The sequence below is a fragment of the Vipera berus genome (genome assembly GCF_964194415.1).
Source record: "Vipera berus genome assembly, chromosome: 6".
In the NCBI taxonomy this organism is placed as follows: Eukaryota; Metazoa; Chordata; class Lepidosauria; order Squamata; family Viperidae; genus Vipera; species Vipera berus.
This window is the reverse complement of record NC_138208.1, coordinates 22,912,556-22,934,553: the sequence shown is the minus strand read 5'-3', so window position 1 is coordinate 22,934,553 and position 21,998 is coordinate 22,912,556. Positions and strand designations below refer to the sequence as shown.

The following is a 21,998-nucleotide window of genomic DNA, read 5'->3' as shown; positions in this document are numbered from 1 at the left end:
CTGAACTATTTGTCTCTTATAACAAATTATTCCCTAATGTACCAGGGTGGAGACTTTGCTATTGTCTTATAATAAGAGCTGAAATTTTCTACTGATAATGGAAAAGTTTGTAGGTTTTTTAGATAACCACTTCCTGAATCTTTACCAGTAAACTCCATTACATCTTCAAATATTTGTAGAGGTTTTGAAGATTACTCTAAGGGTTTCATAGGCCACAGGAGCTTACTGTATATACATATGTATAAGTATATGCAGTGCTTGTTTTCTAAAAAAAAAGGTGCCGGAACTCTCATCTTGTTAATTTATATATATAAATTATATATAATTATAAATTATATATATATATGCATATATATGGATCTTTCGTTATTCGGGTTTTCCCCCGCGTAGAACTAAAGGTGTAGGCGCAACGTTTCGACAGAATCCCATCCGTCATCATCAGGCTGGTGGCTTTAGCTTCCTTCTTCTGGGAGAAGCATGTGGCTGTTTGTTCCTCTTTTTTAAACTGCCAGAGGGGTGTGTTCTGTGGGTGGAGGTGTGCTCTGATTGGGTGGGGGACCAAGTGTGTTCCGATTGGGTGGGAGTGTGTTTTGAATGGTGGGTGTGTTCTGATTGGGTGGGGGTGTGTTCTGAGTGGATGGGCTGGTCTCAGCTGCCAGCCCCAGACCTGAGCTGGTGAGTTGTGCTGCTTTTGTTCAGCTTTGTGTTTGTGGTGGTGCCATGTTTTTATAGTGGGTGTCAGTTTGCTTATTGTGTGGTTTGGAGGGGTTTAAAGTGGCTGATGTTGCAGCTGTAGTTAGGTTTCTGTTTTGTGGTTGTGCCTCGTTATCATTGTGGATTCGGATTTGCTTTTTGAATGGTTGTGTGGTGGTGATGTCATGTGATGTTATCATGAGTTTGGGTCTGGTATCATTCTTGGTGGTTGGGCCTCGTCTGTCAATCAAGGCAGGTTTCCAAATGGCTGGTAGGCGAGAGGTATCATCTCGTTTGTTCATGCTGTGGGGGCATTTTTCTATCTCAATGGCTTCTCTGATTATTCTGTTGTTAAAATGTTCAATTTTGGCGATAGTTTTGGTTTTTTTAAAATCAATTTCATGTCCCGTGGCTTCAAAGTGTTGGACCAGGGATGAAGTTTGTTCTCCCTTTCTGAGTGAGTTTTTGTGCTCTTCAATGCGTGCACTTATTCTTCTGTTGGTCTGTCCAATGTATGTGGTGGGGCAGGTGGTGCATGGGATTTCGTATACTCCTTGGTTTTCTAACCCAATTATGTCCTTGGGGTTTCTTAGGATGGTGGATATTTTTCTGTCTGTGTAGAATGCTGTTTTGATGTTGTGTTTTTGGAGGACCTTGCTGATTCTGTCTGTGGTCCCTTTTAAGTATGGGAGGAGGGCTTTGCCATTTTCTTGTTCTCTGTCTTGGGTTTTTGTGGGTGTCTCTCTTCGGATTAAGTTGGTAATCATGTTTCTTTGGAATCCATTGGCTGTTAGTACATTAGTGAGAGTGTGTAACTACGGTTTTTAGGTGTTGTTTGTCAGCTCGGTGTTTTGTTCTGGAGATGAGTGTCTTGGCTATGGAGTTGATCTGTGCTGGGTGGTGGTGTGAGAGTGCGTTCAGATAGCGGTTTGTGTGTGGTTTTTTTATGGTAGATAGTGTGTCCTAGGGAGCCGTTGGATTTCTTGTAGACTAAGACATCAAGGAAGGGAAGTTGATTGTTAGCTTCTGTTTCCATGGTGAATTGTATTTTGGGGTGTAGGCTATTGAGGTGTATGAGGAAGTCATCCAGTTTTTCTTTGCCGTGTGGCCAGATTACGAAGGTGTCATCTACGTATCTGAGCCAGAGTTTGGGTTTGTGGTTGGATTTTTCTAGAGCGAGGGTTTCAAAGTGTTCCATGTAGAGGTTTGCGATGACAGGTGAAAGGGGTGATCCCATGGGTGCTCCTTCCATTTGTTTGTATCTTTGTCCATTGTAGATGAAGTATGTGTTAGATAGGCAGTGGTTGGTCAGATCTAGGATGTGTTTTGGGGGGTTGTATTTATTTATGATAGCTGTCAAGGCTTCTTTGATTGGCACTTGGGTGAAGAGGGATACGACATCGAAGCTCACAAGTAGGTCACAGGGCTGTAAGTTTAGTTTACTTATGATCTCTATGAATTGGAATGAGTTTTGTATGTGTGAGGTGATGGAATTTGCGTAAGGCTGTAGTTGTTTGGCAAGAAATTTGGCTAGATTTTGTAGAGGTGAGCCTATGGAGCTGACTATGGGTCTGAGTGGGGTTCCTTCTTTGTGTATCTTGGGCAGACCATAGAGCTTAGGACATTTGGATGATTTTTCTCTGGGAATGATTGTTTTCTGGATCTCTTCACTGATGGGGGTGGCTTTTATTTTTGATTTTGTGGTTTTTTCCAGGTAGGTGGTGGGATCTGTCTTGAGGAGTTTGCATGTGGAGTCTCGGAGTAGGTTGGATAATTTGGTATGGTAGTCAGATGAGTTCATTACCACTGTGGCGTATATACTGTATATATATACTGTATATATATACTGTATATATATACTGTATATATATATAGTTAGTTTAGTTATAGTTTATTTGATTTATATACCGCCCTTCTCCTTGGTGGGACTCAGGGCGGTTCACAGGGCATATATATATATATATATACTGTATATATATATACTGTATATATATATACTGTATATATATATACTGTATTGCCTTTTGGTACTGTCCATAGGGTTTTCATGGCAAAGATACTGGAGTGGTTTGCCATTTCCTTCTCCTTCCTTCTACTTTGGCCACCTAATGAGAAGGAAGGACTCACTGGAGAAGAGCCTAATGCTGGGAAAGATCGAGGGCAATAGAAGAAGGGGACGACAGAGAATGAGGTGGCTGGATGGAGTCACTGAAGCAGTAGGCGTGAGCTTAAATGGACTCCAGAAGATGGTAGAGGACAGGAAGGCCTGGAGGAATGTTGTCCATAGGGTCGCGATGGGTCGGACACGACTTCGCAGCTAACAACAACAACATATACCGGTATACTGTATATATATATATACTGTATATATATATACTGTAGATCTTTGGTCATTCGGTACCACACACTTCTCCCAGAAGAACGAAGCTGAAGCCACCAGCCTGAGGATGATGGATGAGATTTCGTCGAAACGTTGCCCTGATACCTCCAATTCTACGTGGGAAAGAACCTGAATGACCAAAGAATATATATATATATATATATATATATATATATATATATATATATATATATATATATATATATATATATATATATATATATATATATATATATATATATATATATATATATATATATATATATATATATATATATATATATATATATATATATATATATATATATATATATATATATATATATATATATATATATATATATATATATATATATATATATATATATTCAATTCTTAATGCATCTTTCAGGCATTCACCAAATAAACTAGAATTTGTTGTGAGCATCTCCTTAAATACAAACAGCTCATAAGCCGGACCTACCTATATTAGCAACCACATTATTGTTTGCTTGTACATACCATTTTAAAGATATGATCACATTGGTTCAAGTGAATGAGATGCTCCTATAACCCAAAATGCATGCTATTAATTCATGCCAAAATAGTTATTTTCATCAGACTTAGTTCATGATGAACCTAGAACACTAAGTTCTGTTTTATCAAATTAATCATGAAGACAGCATAGTAAGATGCCATAGGGGTGAAAAATTGTGGGATAGCTCCCCCATGTTTTTATACTGCAGATAGGTATAGTAAAGTTGGAATATTATTTTTTTGTCTACTTGGAAAACGATGTGTTGCACTTTAATAGAGGAGAAGACAACTTTTGCATAGATAGTATGACATATATTGAGTTCCTTTTGGAAGGACTAGCAGTGGGAGATAATAGATGTCTAATACAAGTGCATATGCTGCCTTCAACATATATGTGTTTAATTGATGGAGTCATGTTACTGACAAGATAGTCAATTGTAAAGAAATTGTTATTAATACATAAGTTAAACATTTTATTTCTATTTCTTTAGAACTGCTGATAAAAATTGTCCTGGCTATGTTCAAATTATACACACAAGAGAACAGGATTAGGTGAGGGGGAAAGTGTTACAATTCAATCTATTTATGAATATGAACGAATATGTCCATAATTGCCCAGTGTATTTTAACAATTACTGTATATAGAACTGTGCTATGAGGAGCTTACAATTTACATTTCTTATTCTTGGGGAATTAATGACAGAAAGAAAATGGATTGAAAAAAGTAGATGCAAAAGTAACATTAGATAAATATGAGAAAATATAGTTGCATATCCTTAAGTAATTTATGGAAAAAATGCTTAAGATTACCACTTCACATAGACATACAAAATCTGCAAGAATCCAGTTAACCACTAAAATAGTAGCCATTAGACACAGTTCCTGGCTGAGGGAGGTGACTCCCAGCCCCTCCAGGTCACATAGGATGATGAGGTCAAACCAGGTTAAGTCAGTGCAGCAGTTCAGGGCCAATCCGTGTGAGGTGATGTGTCTCCCACAATGCACATTGATGGCGCAGAGCTTGCAGTCACTGAGCCAGATGCCGGTGCAGGGTGGCAGGAGGGCAGAGGTGGTGGACAGGCTGAGGCAGCGGCAGGCATTGTGGGCCAGGTGCTCCAGGGCGGCCATGTAGGCGCGCAGGGCAAGGTGGCAGCAGCGTAGGTCCAGCACCGTGTAGGCCACCAGTTGGCCCGACCCATGGAAGGTCAGCCGCCCACCATGCCCCACACATGCCACCTTTGTGCCCAGTGCCTGCAGCCACCCTGCCAGCACCGTCTCCACCTGCCCCGCACATCCCAGCCATGAAGAGCGGGCCCTGCGGCTCCCACAGCACCATGGTGTCGCCACTCCCATCTCCTCCAGGTATCTTCAGGACTACCATTAAAAAGAGGTGGAGAGGCAAATCATGTCAGCCAGGCCTTGCATCCCCACTGAGCCAAGGGTCTCGCAGAGGGCAGGTTGGACTTGACAAATGCAAGTTATTTAAGGAGGGGTTTTTTTGCCACTGCGTTTTCTCTTTCTGACTTGTGATCAGCCTGGCTGACAAAAGGTAAGCACAAGGCAGGCACGCACATGGACTCTGCTTTTTCGGCAGGGCAGAATTAAGTGCTGCTCCCCACCTCCCACTCCTGGTCCTCTCTTACTTACAACTAGGAGATGGTATAGTTGGGCAGCAGGGAGGGGTGCAAAGTTCCTGCCAACTCGCCTTCATTGCAGACAACTTACATGTGTAACGTTTGCTGGCTGGGTCTTTTGGCGTGCTCAGCAGCAATTCCTATTGGCTTTCAAAAGCCAATAGAGGGAGTAGCACAGCTTGTGCAAAAGTTGAAAAAATCCATCAAAAAAGGTGCCGGAACTCCATTCTGAGCGTTCTATGAGAACAATGTCCTGTGTATATGTATATGTATATGTATATGTATATGTATATGTATATGTATATGTATATGTATATGTATATGTATATGTATATGTATATGTATATGTATTTATTTAATTGATTTTATATACCACCCTATTCCCGAAGGACTCAGGGCGGTTTACAGGGTGAATTAAAACAATACTAATAAATACAATTAAAATAGAATTAAATTAAGACTAGCCCACAATTAAAACAAATTAAAATTTAAAATTTAAAGTTAAATTAAAACCCCCTCAGTCCAGGCCAGAAAGATCAAATAACCAAGTTTTCAGGTCCCAGCGAAACAAGCGAAGGTCCGGGGCACTCCGAAGTTCCACCAGCAGTTCATTCCATAGGGCAGGCGCGCCCACAGAGAATGCTCTCCCTCTTGGAATCACCCGCCGGCATTCCCTAACTGGTGGAACCCTAAGGAGGCCCTCCCTGTGGGAGCACACAGGACGATGGGAGGCTGAGGCTGGCAGCAGGTGCTCCCTGAGATAATCTGGACCCATGCCATTTAGGGCTTTATAGGTCATCACCAGCACCTTGAATCTCATGTGGAGGGGAACTGGAAGCCAATGCAGCTCGCGGAGAAGAGGTGTTACATGAGAGTATCGGGAAACTCCCATTACTACTCACACAGCTGCATTCTGCACCAGCTGAAGCCTCCAAGTGGTCCTCAAGGGCAGCCCCATGTAGAGAGCATTGCAGTAGTCTAATTTGGAGGTCACGAGCGCATGAGTGACTGTGCGTAGGGCATCTCGGTCCAAATAGGGTCACAACTGGCGCACCAGGAGAACCTGGGCAAAAGCCCCCCTGGTCATGGCTCCTATATGATCTTCCAAACTGAGCCGTGAATCCAGGAGGACACCCAAGTTACAAGCTCTATCAGCGGGGGGTAACACCTCACCCCCCATCGTTAACGATGGACAAAAATGGTTCACCCGAGATGCCGGTATGCACAGCCACTCAGTCTTGGCAGGATTGAGTTGAAGCCTGTTTCTCCCCATCCAAACCCGAACCGCCTCCAGGCAACGGGACATCACGACGAGGGCATCACTGGGTTGGTTCGGAGCGGAAAGAAAAAGCTGGGTATCATCAGCGTACATATGTATATGTATATGTATGCACACACACACACACATACACACACAACTTTCCTTGCACTGCTATTAAATGAATCATTGCAATTGTTAAGTTAGTAACACGGTTGCTAAGTGAATCTGGCTTTCCATTGGTTTGGCTTGTCAGAAGGTCGCAAAAGCTGATTACATGACCCCAGGACACTGCAACCATCATAAATATGAACCAGTTCCTAAGCATTAGAATTTTGATCATGTGACCATGGGGATGCTGCAAAGTGGTCATAAGACACTTTTCCAGTGCCATTAGATATACAGTATATATATATTGCTCAAAAAAATAAAGGGAACACAAGATAAGACATCCTACTATTAAATACAGTACATTGTGTTGTTTAAGTGTTCCCTTTATTTTTTTGAGCAGTATATATGTACATGGATTAATCCTCTTGATGTCAAGGCTTTTTCTACTTCTCTTGATATAATAGTATAGATCCTCAACAGAGATAAGTAGCCATTCTAAAAATGATTGTTTTCTGTTTTAAAACCTACTGTTGAAAAGCCATATATTTTTAAACTATGTTTTTAAACAAAGGCATTCCAGCCAGTATTTGGTATACACCTAAATTAACACAAAACCACACTCTGAACTTTTCTTTAAATAGATTTGTTTTATTTTAAAGATGCTTGAAATAGAATCCCAATGACTGACAGAGGCAAAGGAGAAGATCTACAATTCTACTGAGTTAAATTAAATTAAGTTAAGTTAAACATAAAAAACATAGTATTTCTTTGGAATGAGATGTTTTTGATCACAACCTTAAAATCCTGGTTATATATTTGTGGACCATGACCAATGATCTTGTAATATCCATTGATCTCTTATGCAACATGATTTTATTCACACACAGAGTAAGAAACTCAGGCTTCCTATATGTAGAACCGGTGTCCCAGATCTGGACTACAACTTCCATAAGATGACAGCAAAGAGATACAGAAAACACTAACACTTGGTCATCTAGTAAGGCGGGGTTAGGCACTATAGGTATTATAGTGTAGAAATATATAAATTACTTATTCTGAACCACTGTTTAAGACCTAAAATTATTTGTAGTGATATTTTGTGTTTGTTGTGCTATGTTAGGTTCCTGGTCAGTCCTTTTTGATAAAGTTGCATGAGTATCCATTTTGTTGGAAGATTTTGCATAGACACCTATGTAGATGATGAAAACATAATTTCCAACCAAGTGGTCTGGCAACAGAAAAAACTTTTATAATGTTTCCATACATTAAAAACATCTCAGAAATCACCAGCAGACTATTACTACCTCATGGCATCTCCATAGCACACATACTGACTAAACCTCTCCAGAAGAAAAAAACAGGAGTCACCTATAGCATACAGTGTAAGAATGTAATAGTGCTATATAGGACAAATAGGTAGAATATTAGCAGAGCACATCCATGAATACCAACTAGCAGTCAGAAGATACAATGAAAATTCTTTAATTTCACAATACATGGACAACCAACCATAGTTTCAACTGGGAAACTGTGACCATCCTAGACCAAGACAAGTCCCCCAAACACTAGAAAATTCCTAGAAGTCTGGACTCAGACAAATTGACCATCAACAGATACACAGAGATAAACAGGATACACATACCATTCAAAAGAGACAATCAACAGGCTAAGAAGGAAACAAAAATATTTCTCACCAGCAAAAATTCCTCACCAGCAATCAAAACCTGATGAGATTAACAGAGATTAACACCAAGATTAATACTAGATCAACAATCAAGAAGGAATTACCAACTCAGACAAAAAAGCTAAATAACAGCCTATTCAAGGTACCACCAAGACCTCTCCCACAAACACTGACAGGCAAGCCACCAGTATATAAAATGAGAGCAAATCCCACTGTCTTCTAGCACTAATTATGTTACCTAGTTTTGTAATGAAGTGTCTGTAGAAAACAACCAAGCTCAGCGAGCACCATACAATCCACAGTTCAGTCTGAGGGCTACAAATATTTTCTTCTCTTGGGATTGATGAATACAAGCAAAGAAACAAAGGTAAAGGTTAAAAACAGAAGGATATATATCATGCAGCTCATAAAAATATTAAAAATGAAAAATAGATGTTTTTTTTTAGAATGTTGTTATGCTGACAGAAAAATAAAGTTTATTTAAAAGGCAGGAAGTCCAATTATCAAAGTATATTTCCACTTATTTAGTTATACGGGAGTAAAAGTTGAGTATGTAAGGAAACCCCTTCATGTATTACTGCCTTGTCATGGCAAAGGGGCTTGCATAATTTGATGAAGCTATGAGCTATGGCGTGCAGGGCCATCCAAGACGGACAGGTCATAGCCGAGAGTTCTGACAAAACGTGATCCACTGGAGAAGGAAATGGCAACCCACTCCAGTATCTTTGCCATGAAAACCCTATGGACAATACCAAAATGCAAAACGGTATGACGCTGGAAGATGAGCCCCTCAGGTCAGAAGGTGTCCAATATGCTACTGGGGAAGAGCAGAGGGCAAGTACTAGTGGCACCAGAAAGAATGAAGTGACTGGGCCAAAGCTGAAAGGACGCTCAGCTGTGGACATATCTGGTGGTGAAAGGAAAGTCTGATGCTGTAAAGATTTTTTCTCCATAGGAACCTGGAATGTAAGATCCATGAATCAAGGAAAGCTAGATGTGGTCAAACAAGAGATGACAAGACTGAACATCAACATTTTAGGAATCAGCGAACTAAAATGGACAGGAACGTTTAATGCAAAAATGGGCATGATAAAGGACCAAAATGGCAGGGTCCTAACAGAGGCAGAAGAGATTAAGAAGAGGTGGTAAAATTACACAGAAGAACTATACAAGAATGAGCTTAATGTCCCTGATAACCATGATGTGGTGGTCACTGACCTCGAGCCAAACATCCTAGAATGTGAAGTGAAGTGGGCCTTAGAAACGTTGAGCAACAAGAAAGCTAGTAGAGGGGACAGTATTCCAGGTGAGCTATTCAAAATCTTAAAAGACAATGCAGTAAAAGTGCTACACTCAATTTGCCAGCAAATTTGGAAAACTCAACAGTGGCCACAGGATTGGAAAAGATCAGTTTACATTCCAATTCTAAAGAAAGGCAGTGCCAAAGAATGTTCAAACTATTGCACCATTGCACTCATTTCTCATGCTAGTAAAGTTATGCTTAAAATCCTACAAGCTAGACTCCAGCAGTATGTGGATCGAGAACTACCAGAAGTACAGGCAGGATTTCAAAGAGGCAGAGGAACTAGAGATCAAATTGCCAACATACGCTGGATGATAGAGAAAGTTAGAGAGTTCCAGAAAAACATCTACTTCTGCTTCATTGACTATGCTAAAGCCTTTGATTGTGTGGATCACAACAAACTGTGGCAAGTTCTTAAAGAGATGGGAGTACCAGACCATCTTATTTGTCTCTTGAGAAACCTATATGCAGGTAAAGAAGTAACAGTGAGAATTGGACACGGAACCACTGATTGATTCAAAATTGGGAAAGGAGTCCGGCAAGGCTGTATACTATTGCCCTGCCTATTTAACTTATATGCAGAGCACATCATGAGAAAGGCAGGGCTAGATGAATCAAAAGTTGGAATTAAGATTGCCGGGATAAATATCAACAACCTAAGATATGCAGATGATAGCACTCTAATGGCAGAAAGTGAAGAAGAACTAAAGAGCCTCTTGTTGCAGGTAAAGAAGGAGAGTGCAAAAGTTGACTTGAAACTTGACATTAAGAAAACCAATATAATGGCATCCGGCCCTCTCAATTCCTGGCAAATAGATGGGGAAGAAATGGAGGTAGTGACAGATTTTATTTTCCTGGGCTCCAAGATCACTGCAGATGGGGACTGTAGCCAAGAAATTAAAAGACACTTGCTCCTGGGGAGGAAAGCCATGGCAAATCTAGACAGCACACTGTCAACAAAAGTGTGTATAGTCAACGCTATGGTCTTCCCAGTTGCAATGTATGGCAGTGAAAGTTAGACCATAAGAAAGGCTGAGCGCCAAAGAATTGAGGCCTTTGAACTATGGTGCTGGAGAAGACTCCTGCGAGTCCCTTGGACTGCAAGGCGATCAAGTCCTAGAAGAGGTCAGTCCTAGAAGAGATCAACCCTGACTGCTGTTTAGACGGCCAGATCCTGAAGTTGAAACTCAAATACTTTGGTCACTTAATGAGAAGGAAGGACTCACTGGAGAAGAGCCTAATGCTGGGAAAGATTGAGGGCAATAGAAGAAGGGGACGACAGAGAATGAGGTGGCTGGATGGAGTCACTGAAGCAGTAGGCGTGAGCCTAAATGGATTCCAGAAGATGGTAGAGGACAGGAAGGCCTGGAGGAATGTTGTCCATAGGGTCGCGATGGGTCAGACACAACTTCGCAGCTAACAACAACAATGTAAGGAAAATCATGTAAGTAAATTGAATACAGTGGATATGTTTTATTTAAGAAGTATGTGTAGTAAAACAAGAAATGATAAGCTCAGGAATGAATGAATGTGAAATGAGTATAAATGTGAGTGATTTATAAATATGTATTATATAGAATGAATCAGCACTGAACTGCAGAACAAGTATACGAACGAAGAATGAATGAATTGAGAGGAAGACTCAGGAGGTTTTCTTGCCAGAAAGAGAAGTGAAAAGATAATGTATCAAGCAATTTATGGATGGGTGTTGAAGCCAAGATGGCTGACAAGGACAGAAAGAAACCAAGAGAGCCAGTTTGGTATAGTGTTAAGCCACCGGGCATGACACTAGGAAACTGTGAGTTCTAGTCCCACCTTTCCCATGAAAGTCAGCTGGGTGCCCTTGGGCCAGTCACTCTCTCCCAACCCAACCCACCTCACAGGATTGTTGCTATGGGGAAAATAGGAGGAGGAAGTTGTGTTGAATATGTTCACTGCCTTGAGTTATTTGTAAACATAAAAACGGCTAAATAAAAATAATAGATAAATATATTGGGTAGGGTTGTATACGTTTGGCTGATTTGGCTCTATTTCATTTCCTTTTCTTCTCTCATGTCTTAATTTCTTTGTATTACTCTTCTCTGCCATGCTTCTGCATAATGTTACTTGACCCTTTAGAGCAGGCATGTCAAACTGCCGGCCCGCAAGCTGGATGCATCATGACAAAACCGCGCCCTCCCCATTGCCGGCAATGAGGAAAAAGTTGTGATACATCGCACAACGTCACATGACGTCGCAAGTTTGACATGCCTGCTTTAGAGAATAAAAAGATGGGCTTGGATGTTTTTATATGTCAAAGATTTTGATTTTCCTTGACAGTTCAAAATTGTTTTCTATTTCCTAGCAGGTCTGCTCTACATTCTGGTTACAGATGTCATTTATGTGGAGTTCTGCTTTGGCCCTGAAGTCTGCTCAGCTTCCAGTGTTCCAACGGATGCCTTTCATAGCTGCCTGGAATGCACCAACAGATCATTGCTCCATCCGATATAATATCACAATCAGCTTAAAAATGTTCCATGTGATTGGAAGTCCATTTGCCAAAGCAAGAGGACAGAATGTGACCATATTTTATGTCAACAGGCTGGGATATTATCCCTGGTACACATCACAGGAAATCCCAATCAATGGTGGCCTCCCTCAGAATTTCAGCTTGCAAACGCATCTGGAGAAAGCTAACCAAGATATTAACTACTATATTCCTGATAAGGATTTCACTGGGTTGGCAGTCATAGACTGGGAACACTGGAGGCCCCAGTGGGAGCGTAACTGGAATACCAAAAATATTTACAAGAGACAGTCAAGGAAACTGATTTCCAAACTGCAAGAGAATATTTCTGCAAATGCTATCGAAAGTTTAGCTAAATTTTCTTTCGAAAAATGTGCTAAGGCTTTCATGAAAGAAACAATTGAGCTGGGGATTAAAAGCAGGCCGAAGGGCCTCTGGGGATATTACTTATATCCTGACTGCCACAATTACAATTTCCATGAGCAGAACTATACTGGCTCATGTCCAGAAAATGAACTCATGAGGAATAATGAACTGTTGTGGTTGTGGAATAGCAGTGCAGCATTATATCCCTCCATTGGCATTAAGAAATCCCTTGGAAGCAGTGAAAACACATTACGCTTTTCACAGTTTAGAGTGAAAGAATCCATGAGGATTTCCTTTATGACCTCACATGATTATTCTCTCCCAGTCTTTGTATATACTCGACTAGACTACAGAGATCAGCCATTGTTATTTCTTTCTACGGTAAGCTCTCTGGAGATCATCAGTTGCTTCTGTAGAACAAATGCACCATTGCCATGGACCAGTGGAACTATTAATCAGGAACTCTTAATTCACATTTAACTTCAACCAAGAGTGCCTAAGGGCATTTGGTTGGCCATAATGGGAAAATGATACTGGAGTAAATAAGAACTTGCTCTGATCCAGCAATTTTCTTTTTAGATTCTTAAAAATACAGGACAAATTCTCTTTTTCCTTCACTGTCTTCCATTTCCCAGCTAACTAACCACATCCCTACCACCACATTCCTATCCTTCCTAACTCCTTCTTACTCCCTCAGACAATTACCTAACATTCTGCTCACAGTGAGGTCCATTTCTTTCCTAATACAACTCCTAGATTTGATTAATGGCTATTGCCTCTACTTGGAGTGGAAAATCTGTGAATTAGGTTTTGAAGAGTCATTGGATTGTGGTGGAGATGCAAGTTAAATAAATGCACAATTATTCAAGGCATCAAATCTATTTGAATGTCAAGTAAGAGAAGCATAATGTCTAAGTGTCCGGAATGCTGTATGATCATCATTAGCCCTCAATTCATTTCTCTTCTAAGTCAACATTTCTTCATAGTAAAAAAAGTTCCTTGACATATAGAATTTCAACTTTAGACATTTTGTGGAAAATCATTTGAAATTATTTATTTTAATACATCTCAATATCATATCTTATCTTTGTGTGCAGACATCTTATGTTTGAAGAATTATTTACTTTTTTCCCTTTTGATTGAGTGTTCTCACTCCACTTGTTAACTAATGACCCAGGACTTGTTTATTTGTTTATATAATTTATGCTTTCATTTGAATATTTAAACATTTATAGATCTCAGGTTTGGTTTGTTATATTTGAGATCAACCCAGCATGAAATGAATATACTATATGCACAAAACAAACATAATCACATCTGTTAAAGACCTTAGGGCTTCATCTACACAATGCATAAAAGCCTGGCTAATTTCCTCTCTCTCTCTCTCTCTCTCTCTCTCTCTGTGTGTGTGTGTGTGTGTGTGTTTGTTAGCATATTCAGTTGTTTAGTGTATGGTTCACTGTATTGTTATATTTTGTTTTGAGCTTCTTTTTTCTCTATAACAACAATTTCTTCTGGGTGCATTACATATCATGCGACCTGAGAAAATAGAAATAGGGCTGAAATAAATATAAATGATACATAGAAAGGTGTTTTTTTAAAAAAAAAATAGTGATAAAAGTTTTAAAGGAGACATCAAAAATTCAGTCAACAGGAAAATGGCCCTAATTGTAAAATTCCAGGGAAACAGTCTGGGAAAAATTAAGTAGATGCATCTTTACTTTTATTCCCTCCCCTAATATTCTCATGTTGAATAATATCTGATCTAATTTTTGAACAGCAAGATTTTCCTAGATTCATGACAAAAAGCATTGGTGAAACTTCTATTTTATCTTCAAATTGAAATGCTGAAATTGAAATAACAAAATATCCTTACTACAGATATAAAACTGACTGAAGATGAAACACATTAAAACTTTGAATATTTTCAGCAATTAGTTACTAATTCTCCTGAAAGCTTGGGTGCTCAGAATGGGGTGCCTCATAATAATGCATTAATGTGCTGTTTTTAATGGCATCAGTGATGATATATAATAATTGACTGATAATATTTTATTCTGTTCCTGTGTAGCAAGATCTTGTCAGCACAATTGGTGAGAGTGCTGCCTTGGGAGCTGCAGGAATTGTTATTTGGGGAGACATGAATTTAACATCATCAGAGGTAAATTAAAGTCATTGTTTTAAATATTTTAACTTGCCTAAAAGTCCTTCTTTTCACATGAGATTCTTTAATATAGTAGGCTCACTTTTTATCTATTCATTCTCCCTTATGCAAGGTCAGATTATGAGTAAGAGAAGCTTCAAGGAACATTTGGCAAAAACCTATAACTTTCTTCCAAAGCTTTGGAAAGTAAGGTTACATAGGTGATTTATATATATTTATGGTATAGACACAACACTGGACAGCCTTCCCATGATTCACATATTTCTTCTTTCTTGCAGGCCAATTGCACAAAGGTGAAGGAATTCATTACTACTAATTTAGGTCCCTACATCACCAATGTAACCAAAGCTGCAGAGGTGTGCAGCCAGCATCTGTGCCGGAATAATGGAAGGTGCATACGAAGAAATTGGAAAGCTTTGGATTATCTTCATTTAAATCCTCAGAATTTTCAAATCAAAACTTCAAAGAATGGAGTTATTGTGAGAGGGGTAGCATCTTTAACTGACCTTCAAACAATGGCAGAAAAATTCACTTGCCATTGTTATCAAGGATTTGAAGGAGGTGATTGCAGGAAAATTAAGACTTCTGGCTGGCAACCAGGGCACTCTGTCAGTTTAATCTCACCCAGAATACTAATTGTGATAAACTTTGTTTCCTTCATCTTTTTAATGGTTGAGATTTCTTTTTGACAATGACAAAGTAATAATTCCCCATAAGATCTGTTGCTCCAGAAGAGCAATGGAAGTATAAAAACAGTTATTGTGTGAATTCTTATTTCCATGCATAAGATTGTAGACACACATAAAACCACGAAACCACAGTTTAACATACCTTGATACAGTGATCTTGGCCTGCAACAGGCAAACATCTGCAGTGATTTATGTCGCTTATATAATGGTGTCACTAAATATTTTGCATCACACTTGACATAGTGATGCAAATAACATTGCTATGCTAATGATATAATCTCTGCAATTACATACTTTAATATTTAATGGACATTGCCTAGATAGAATAACACATCCCCTCCCCACCCCACTTTCATTCCATTAAAATGAGATGTCACTCTATAGGAGAAAACTTGAAACTAATACATGTAGCATTTTTATGTGCTTCTGTGAGCTAGATTTTTGTTGCTTTCCTACTCATGCAAACATGTAAAAAATTAGCAGGCACATTTTGTACAATCTGCCCACTGGTTTTATTCCAATGTCACAGCAGTCAAAAGGAGCGGTAGTGAAGTTTCAAGTACCTTTCACACAATCATCAACTTTGCCTCACTCAGCATTATTTGTACAATACTTGGTAAGTGTCGTCATCATCCCCTCTTTAAGCTCTATCAGCAATTCTTCCAGCTGGGTAAGATGACAATGCTCAAAAAAGCAGTTTATTTTACTGGGAAGAGAAGTACTTCAAAAAGGCCCTAGAATTCACCTGCAATGAAGTATTATATTGTAACTCCTTATTCAGATACATGCTTACCTACACAGCATTGTGGGTGGCCAAATTATTTATTGGAAGTAGTGTTAAAATACAAGGCAATCCCCTTGGTGTGACAAGGAGGCATGCTACATGGACATGGTGCTTTATCAAAATAGAATCAGAAAGATAGACTTCATTCACCTCTTCCAAACAAGGTGACTCTTCTCTGAATTATGAAACCAATTCTTCCAATTTTTCCCCTCATAACTTTCATTTGATCTCCAGGCACTTAAACCTGATGAGGCAAGTAAAAGGAGAGCAAACAATTCAGTTTTAATTCTGGATGAGGCATTTATCCCGAGTTCAAGTGTGCCTAAAGTAAATGGGAGAATAGAGATATGGATCATCCCAATTGCCAATGTCTTTTTACCCATCAGCTTGGATTTCTCCAATCCCATTCTCAGTGGAAACATTTGAACTGATTTTCAGCTACACTTAAATTTATACTGAAGCTCTACTAATGTTCCCATTATTTGTAGGTTTCTAGGCTTCCAGAATATAGAAAAAGCTTCTAAGACATGAAAGAAGTAAGATGCAATTATTAGAAAGGGAGGTAGTAGTTACATTGGGGTGTAGGTATGGTTATTTGTTGTTATTGTGGTTGGTCACATAGCCAGATATTTAGGCTGGATCTGGCATTTTTATCAACCTATTAAGTCCTTCCCAAGAACATGGGTTATATAGACGTTGTTGTTTCATAGTGTTAAAGTTGTTGAATGATGCATTATTGAAGTCTTGAGTTTAAAGAGCAAAATGGATGCCTTAAACCTTGCAGATACACACTCCTGGTTTAAAGCATGAGACCTCTATACACCTCTGAGACTCACAATCAGTTTAATTAATGGATTAATTAACTAAAGCTTAATTATGAAAGGCAATTATTATATCTTATATTATGAATTAACATTATTATTTGATGGGAATGAAATGGATTAGTGAGAGTAAGGAAATTATAATAAACCTTGGTTCAATGGACTGGAGGACTTAGTCATTAGTAAAAGAGGATTATTGTGCTACAGGACACATAAACCAAGCCTTTTTCTTTATTTATTTACCAAGACATAGGAAAGATTTTCTGTAAGAAATTGGATCAACCCTCTCCAAATGAGGAAAGTGAAACAGTTGTTTCAGTACCCATGTGGATCTAATGATATATAGTGCTGTTCTTCAGTTGGAAGCGTTACTTTACTATATTTTATCAAGAGGATAAAATACAAAATGATAAGCCTTTTCCTGCTAAATAAAGCTCATTAGCATAACAAGCATGAAATATAAGCAGCTACTTTTACATGTCCAGGTTAATGTATGAACAAGGCATAACTGCAAAAAAAAAGCTATTATGCATATTATAAATAATAGTACAAAACCAAGACAAGAACATAATATTACATATATATAGCACATACATTTTAAGCTTTGTAGTAATAGTATTGTGTTATTTTTATTAAGCTCAGTAAAACTAGGGCATGTATTAGCCATACTGTTAAAATGTACTTTCCTCACTTCGACAAAGTTATAGCACAAATGTACCTTGGCAGAATCTTATTTTTTCCTACTATGTACCCAGTATGTTACCTTTACTTCATCCCTAGCCCTTGAGTAAGACTGGCTTAAGTCATTCCTAACTGTAGTAGCATTCAAATAAGGTGTTCCTCCTTATTCCAACATGACTGTAGGGTGCAAACAATCAGGCCCACGTGTAAAGAGTTTGAATGTAGCTACATTATTGTTCAATGCCTATTTCACAGGAATCATCCTCGACTGATAGCTTTCACCTAGGAAAATATTAGGTAAGGTTCAACGGCATTTAGGGATGGGGATGACCTTGCCCTCTTGTTTTTACGTAATGACTCCAAATTATTTCCTGTTTGAGCCCCCCCAACTGGGATGATTGGTCTCCAACAATGATCCAATGTAGTCTCAAAACATGTAGCATTTGGTACACTTTATCTTACTTCAGAAAGAAGTCAAATTGATATAGGAACTTCAAACAGAAGAAATAAAGGCAGGATAAGGAACAGTAATGGGGGAAGATTTTATATTGGTATTGTTTTCTTCCGGTTTAGGAGAAAGAATCTAGTGCAGGCATGTCAAACTCGCAACATCACATGACATCGTGCGACGTATCGGAGCTTTTTCCCCATTGCCGGCAATGGGATGGGTGCGGTTTCATCGTGATTCATCCGGCCAGCGGGCTGGCAGTTTGACACCCCTGTTCTAGTGGTTCTCCCTTGAGTTGGAATATTCATAATGTCTTTATCTTCTTCAGGTTCTTTGAATGCATGAGTTGGTTTTAATTCTTCAAGTCTGGTGAGGCATCCATATAACCATCATTCTGTTTTGGTGGTAGAGAGAGAGCAAACAGATACAAGAAACGGTGGGAAGAAAACAGAAGAGAACTGTAGTCTAAGTGAAAAGAGACAACATAACCCGGATGTGAGAAGATGGCATTTTAAAGAGAGCCTCTCTTAATTTACTCACTGTAACTCTAGCTTGGCGTGAGCTCTTTGAGTTTTCAAGAATCTGATTTTATAACAGACTAGCATTTAAGAGATCTGTCTGCCACTTTTACTTTCGCAGTCTTGTTCAGCTGTTGGAGGCTTTGCAGGGCACAGCAATAAATAGTCTGATTTATATTAACCAAAGCCCAGATAGAAACATTTTGGTAGCAAAGTGAGTTTACGGTAGAATTGGAATGGGCTTTGTTTTTGTTTTAGAGGATATAATATTGTATTTATGTAATATATAATGAGGAACTGTGTCACCCTAATGGTATTGACCACACCCCACCTGCGCCAGCAGAAGGGATATGCTATAGACCCTGTGGGTCAAGGAATTCTGGCTGGCTGGGTCCAGGAGAACAACCTTTTCTGTCATGGCTCCTGCCTTTTGGAACCCTACAGTGAGATCTGCACCCTTTTGGCCTTCTGAAAGGGGCTAAAGATCTCGCTCTGCCAATTGGCCTGGGGCTCCAGTGGGAGTATGTCATTCTGGAAGTGGTTAATAGACTAAGATAAGACCCCATTTCCTCCCTGTGTGCATCTTGTTGCCTTCTTTGCCATCTTGGCTAATTTTAAAGACAGTTTTAGTGTTACTATTTATTATTTTATAGTTTTAATGTTTTGCCTTGTTTTTATTGATTATAAGCCACATAGAGTCACTTTTATGTGAGATGGGTAGCATAGAAGTTAAATCAATTGATTGATCGATCAATCCATCAATCAATAGTATAGTTCTGGATTGTTGCTACAAAGATCCATATGTCCCACTTAGCTGATGGTAAGTCCTATCAAAATCCATGGACCTTACTACTAAGTAGGCCTGTAGAGGCGAGCCCTCTAAAACAGGGGTGTCAAACTGCCGGCTCACAGGCCAGTTGCATCATACGAAGGCCACGCCCGCCCCAGATCCATCAATGCAAAAAAAGTCATGATACGTCATGACATATCGTGTGACGTGGCAAGTTTGACACCCGTGCTCTAAAACTTGGATAACAGATACAGAAAACTAATCTTTCATAGTCTTTTAGAGGTTGTGCAGATTTTCACAACTTAGCTCTGGTACAAAAAGAATGATCACCTTTCTTTCAGTGCGACACATGCATTTTTTATTATTTGTAGAGAAAATTGAGAGTAAGAATGGGGATTTCTCATCTACAGTACTTAGAATTAAACCTTGACAGTTATCCTCAGCTGGAGAAATAGAACTGCTATATAAAACTATTTTACAGTCAACCACTAGGCGGTAGCAAAGAGATGCATATAAAGAATTTGAAGAACATGTTTTTAATTTAGAGTTGTTCCAAATGTCTTGAAATGGCAATCAAATGATTTTGTAAATTCCTAGACATAGTTAGATTTGACAAATCTTATTTAACTGGAATTTTACCACTTTATTTATTAGTATATTTACAAATAACTTTGTGCCAAGAATATTTCAGACCAACGGACAGAATAAAAATTAAAATCTAAAGCAACAAACTCACTCAGAATCTCATCAGAAAATCAGCAAGTAAAATCAACAAATTAAAACCAGTTCAAAAGACTGTCAGTTAATCTAGCAAAGCAAACACAAGGTGAAAATATGAGTATAGTTAGTGAGCTTCGAAACTTTAAAACTCACATGATTCAGTAATATCAATTAAAATAAAATATTAAACAATAAATGTCTTTTCTTTTTAATGTGGAGAAATTAAAAAGGATTTTGGTGTTAAAAGACATCAACATTGAGAAGAACTTTTCATAATGAATTACTATGTCAAGGCTGATAAATTAAAAAAAAGGTAAGAATATATAATTCAGTAGACACTGCTAGGCAATTTGATTGCAGTGTTTTGCTTTTATAACTTATTTAACCTTCTCTATGCCATGCTACAATTCCTGGAAGCTCACATGGCCCCCAAACCTGGATTTTCTACACAATGTTGGTATTTCTCAACTCAAATATCCAGGGTGTTCCCAAAATTGTCTGCACAGCCAAAATTGTATTCTCTGTATTCTTGCTTATACCACAGCATCTCTCTTACAGAAATAAATATCTGTGTGCAGGAACTGTTGTCCTTTGAGTGACATTAATGATTCATAACTCACCTGGAGGTGATGAATACTCTGAATATCTGGATTTCTGAAGGGAGTTACTCAGTTTGAAGAGACTATGATCCAGCCAGCTTCTCTTAAAGAGTATTGGCTTGCACTCAGGATATCTCTGGTGATTTTCAAACATGTCTTTTCTCTCTAAAGAAAAGTGACAAAGATCACTTTTACTTTTCACTGCCAGCCTGCAGTGTGGCAGGGATTATAAGGAGATGAGAGAGAGAGCGAGCAAAAAAAGCATAACTAAAAGAGAAAGAATGGCTGGTTTCAGTGGCATATTCCTGCTCTGGCTCCATCTGGCTTGTAAACATGAGCAGAAGGATGTTGCTCACTCTTCATTTAAAGCATCCTAGTTCTTCAGCTTGTCTCCCGGAGAGATTTTAGTTGGCACAGTTTCAATTGGCAATTCAGATACTCTTTATATTGAATAGCTTTTTGATGGAGCCAATTATAAAACAGGAAGTCTGGTCATTTCATTGTCCCTTGATAATTCCAGTAAGATGTCTAATTTGTGATTTGTTTTTCAAATGCAGTGTTTGGGCTATCATGTTTTATATTTTATTGAATTTTATTGCATATAACCCATACAGCGTTGTTTTGACAATACACAGACATTAATTATAGTAATAAAGTAGGTGTGTTTTTTTAAAAAAAAGCAAACTAACATAATCATTCAGCAACAAAAATGCTATGTTGAATGATGATATTCTTGAGGTGTTTTTCCTGTGACATGAGGCCACTGTTGATTTAACATTTCAATTGTTGAAGAAAAAAACATCTCTGGTTCTTCTAAATGACTAAATGCATTTAATTTTCTGAATGGGTAGAAGTATAGAAGTATATCCTTTTCTGAGATTTCTGTACACTAGGGGAGAAAAGGATACTAAGCAATAAATAAATCAATACAAATGTACAATAATTTTGGAAAAAAAGAGAAGAAACAGAAATTGCATCTTATATGGATGCTTACAGATGTGTAATATACGTATATAGAAATTAAAGTAAGTCTCTGTGTCTGATATTATGTAAGATAAAACTTTTTTTGCTAGGTAGAGTGCTCTATTAAGCTATTTATTCTATACAGACTGTAAATTTCATCCGGCTTTAAAAATTTTCTTCTTTACCAAAGATAGTAATTCTTTGTCTGTCCCTCCATCTCTCTCTCTCTCTCTTTCTCTTTCTCTCTCTCAAATTAATTTTGCTCTAGTGTCAAGTATCATACAGTTGAAACATGTCCTCAGCCTCTAAAGATAATTTGGAGAAATATAAATGGCCGAAAAAGGGAAACAATGGAAAACTTTTTTTAATT

General features: G+C 38.5%; 1 protein-coding gene across 1 annotated transcript; it reads left to right on the top strand.

Moving 5' to 3' along the window:
* Nucleotides 1-11,950: 11,950 nt before the first annotated feature.
* Nucleotides 11,951-15,304, top strand: LOC308670260 (hyaluronidase-4-like; the record flags this gene model as incomplete). The annotated part of the gene is made up of 3 exons (XM_081331666.1): nt 11,951-12,832; nt 14,523-14,612; nt 14,894-15,304. 3 exons carry the CDS (start codon nt 11,951-11,953, stop codon nt 15,302-15,304), a joined length of 1,383 nt encoding a protein of 460 aa, XP_081187792.1.
* Nucleotides 15,305-21,998: the final 6,694 nt, after the last annotated feature.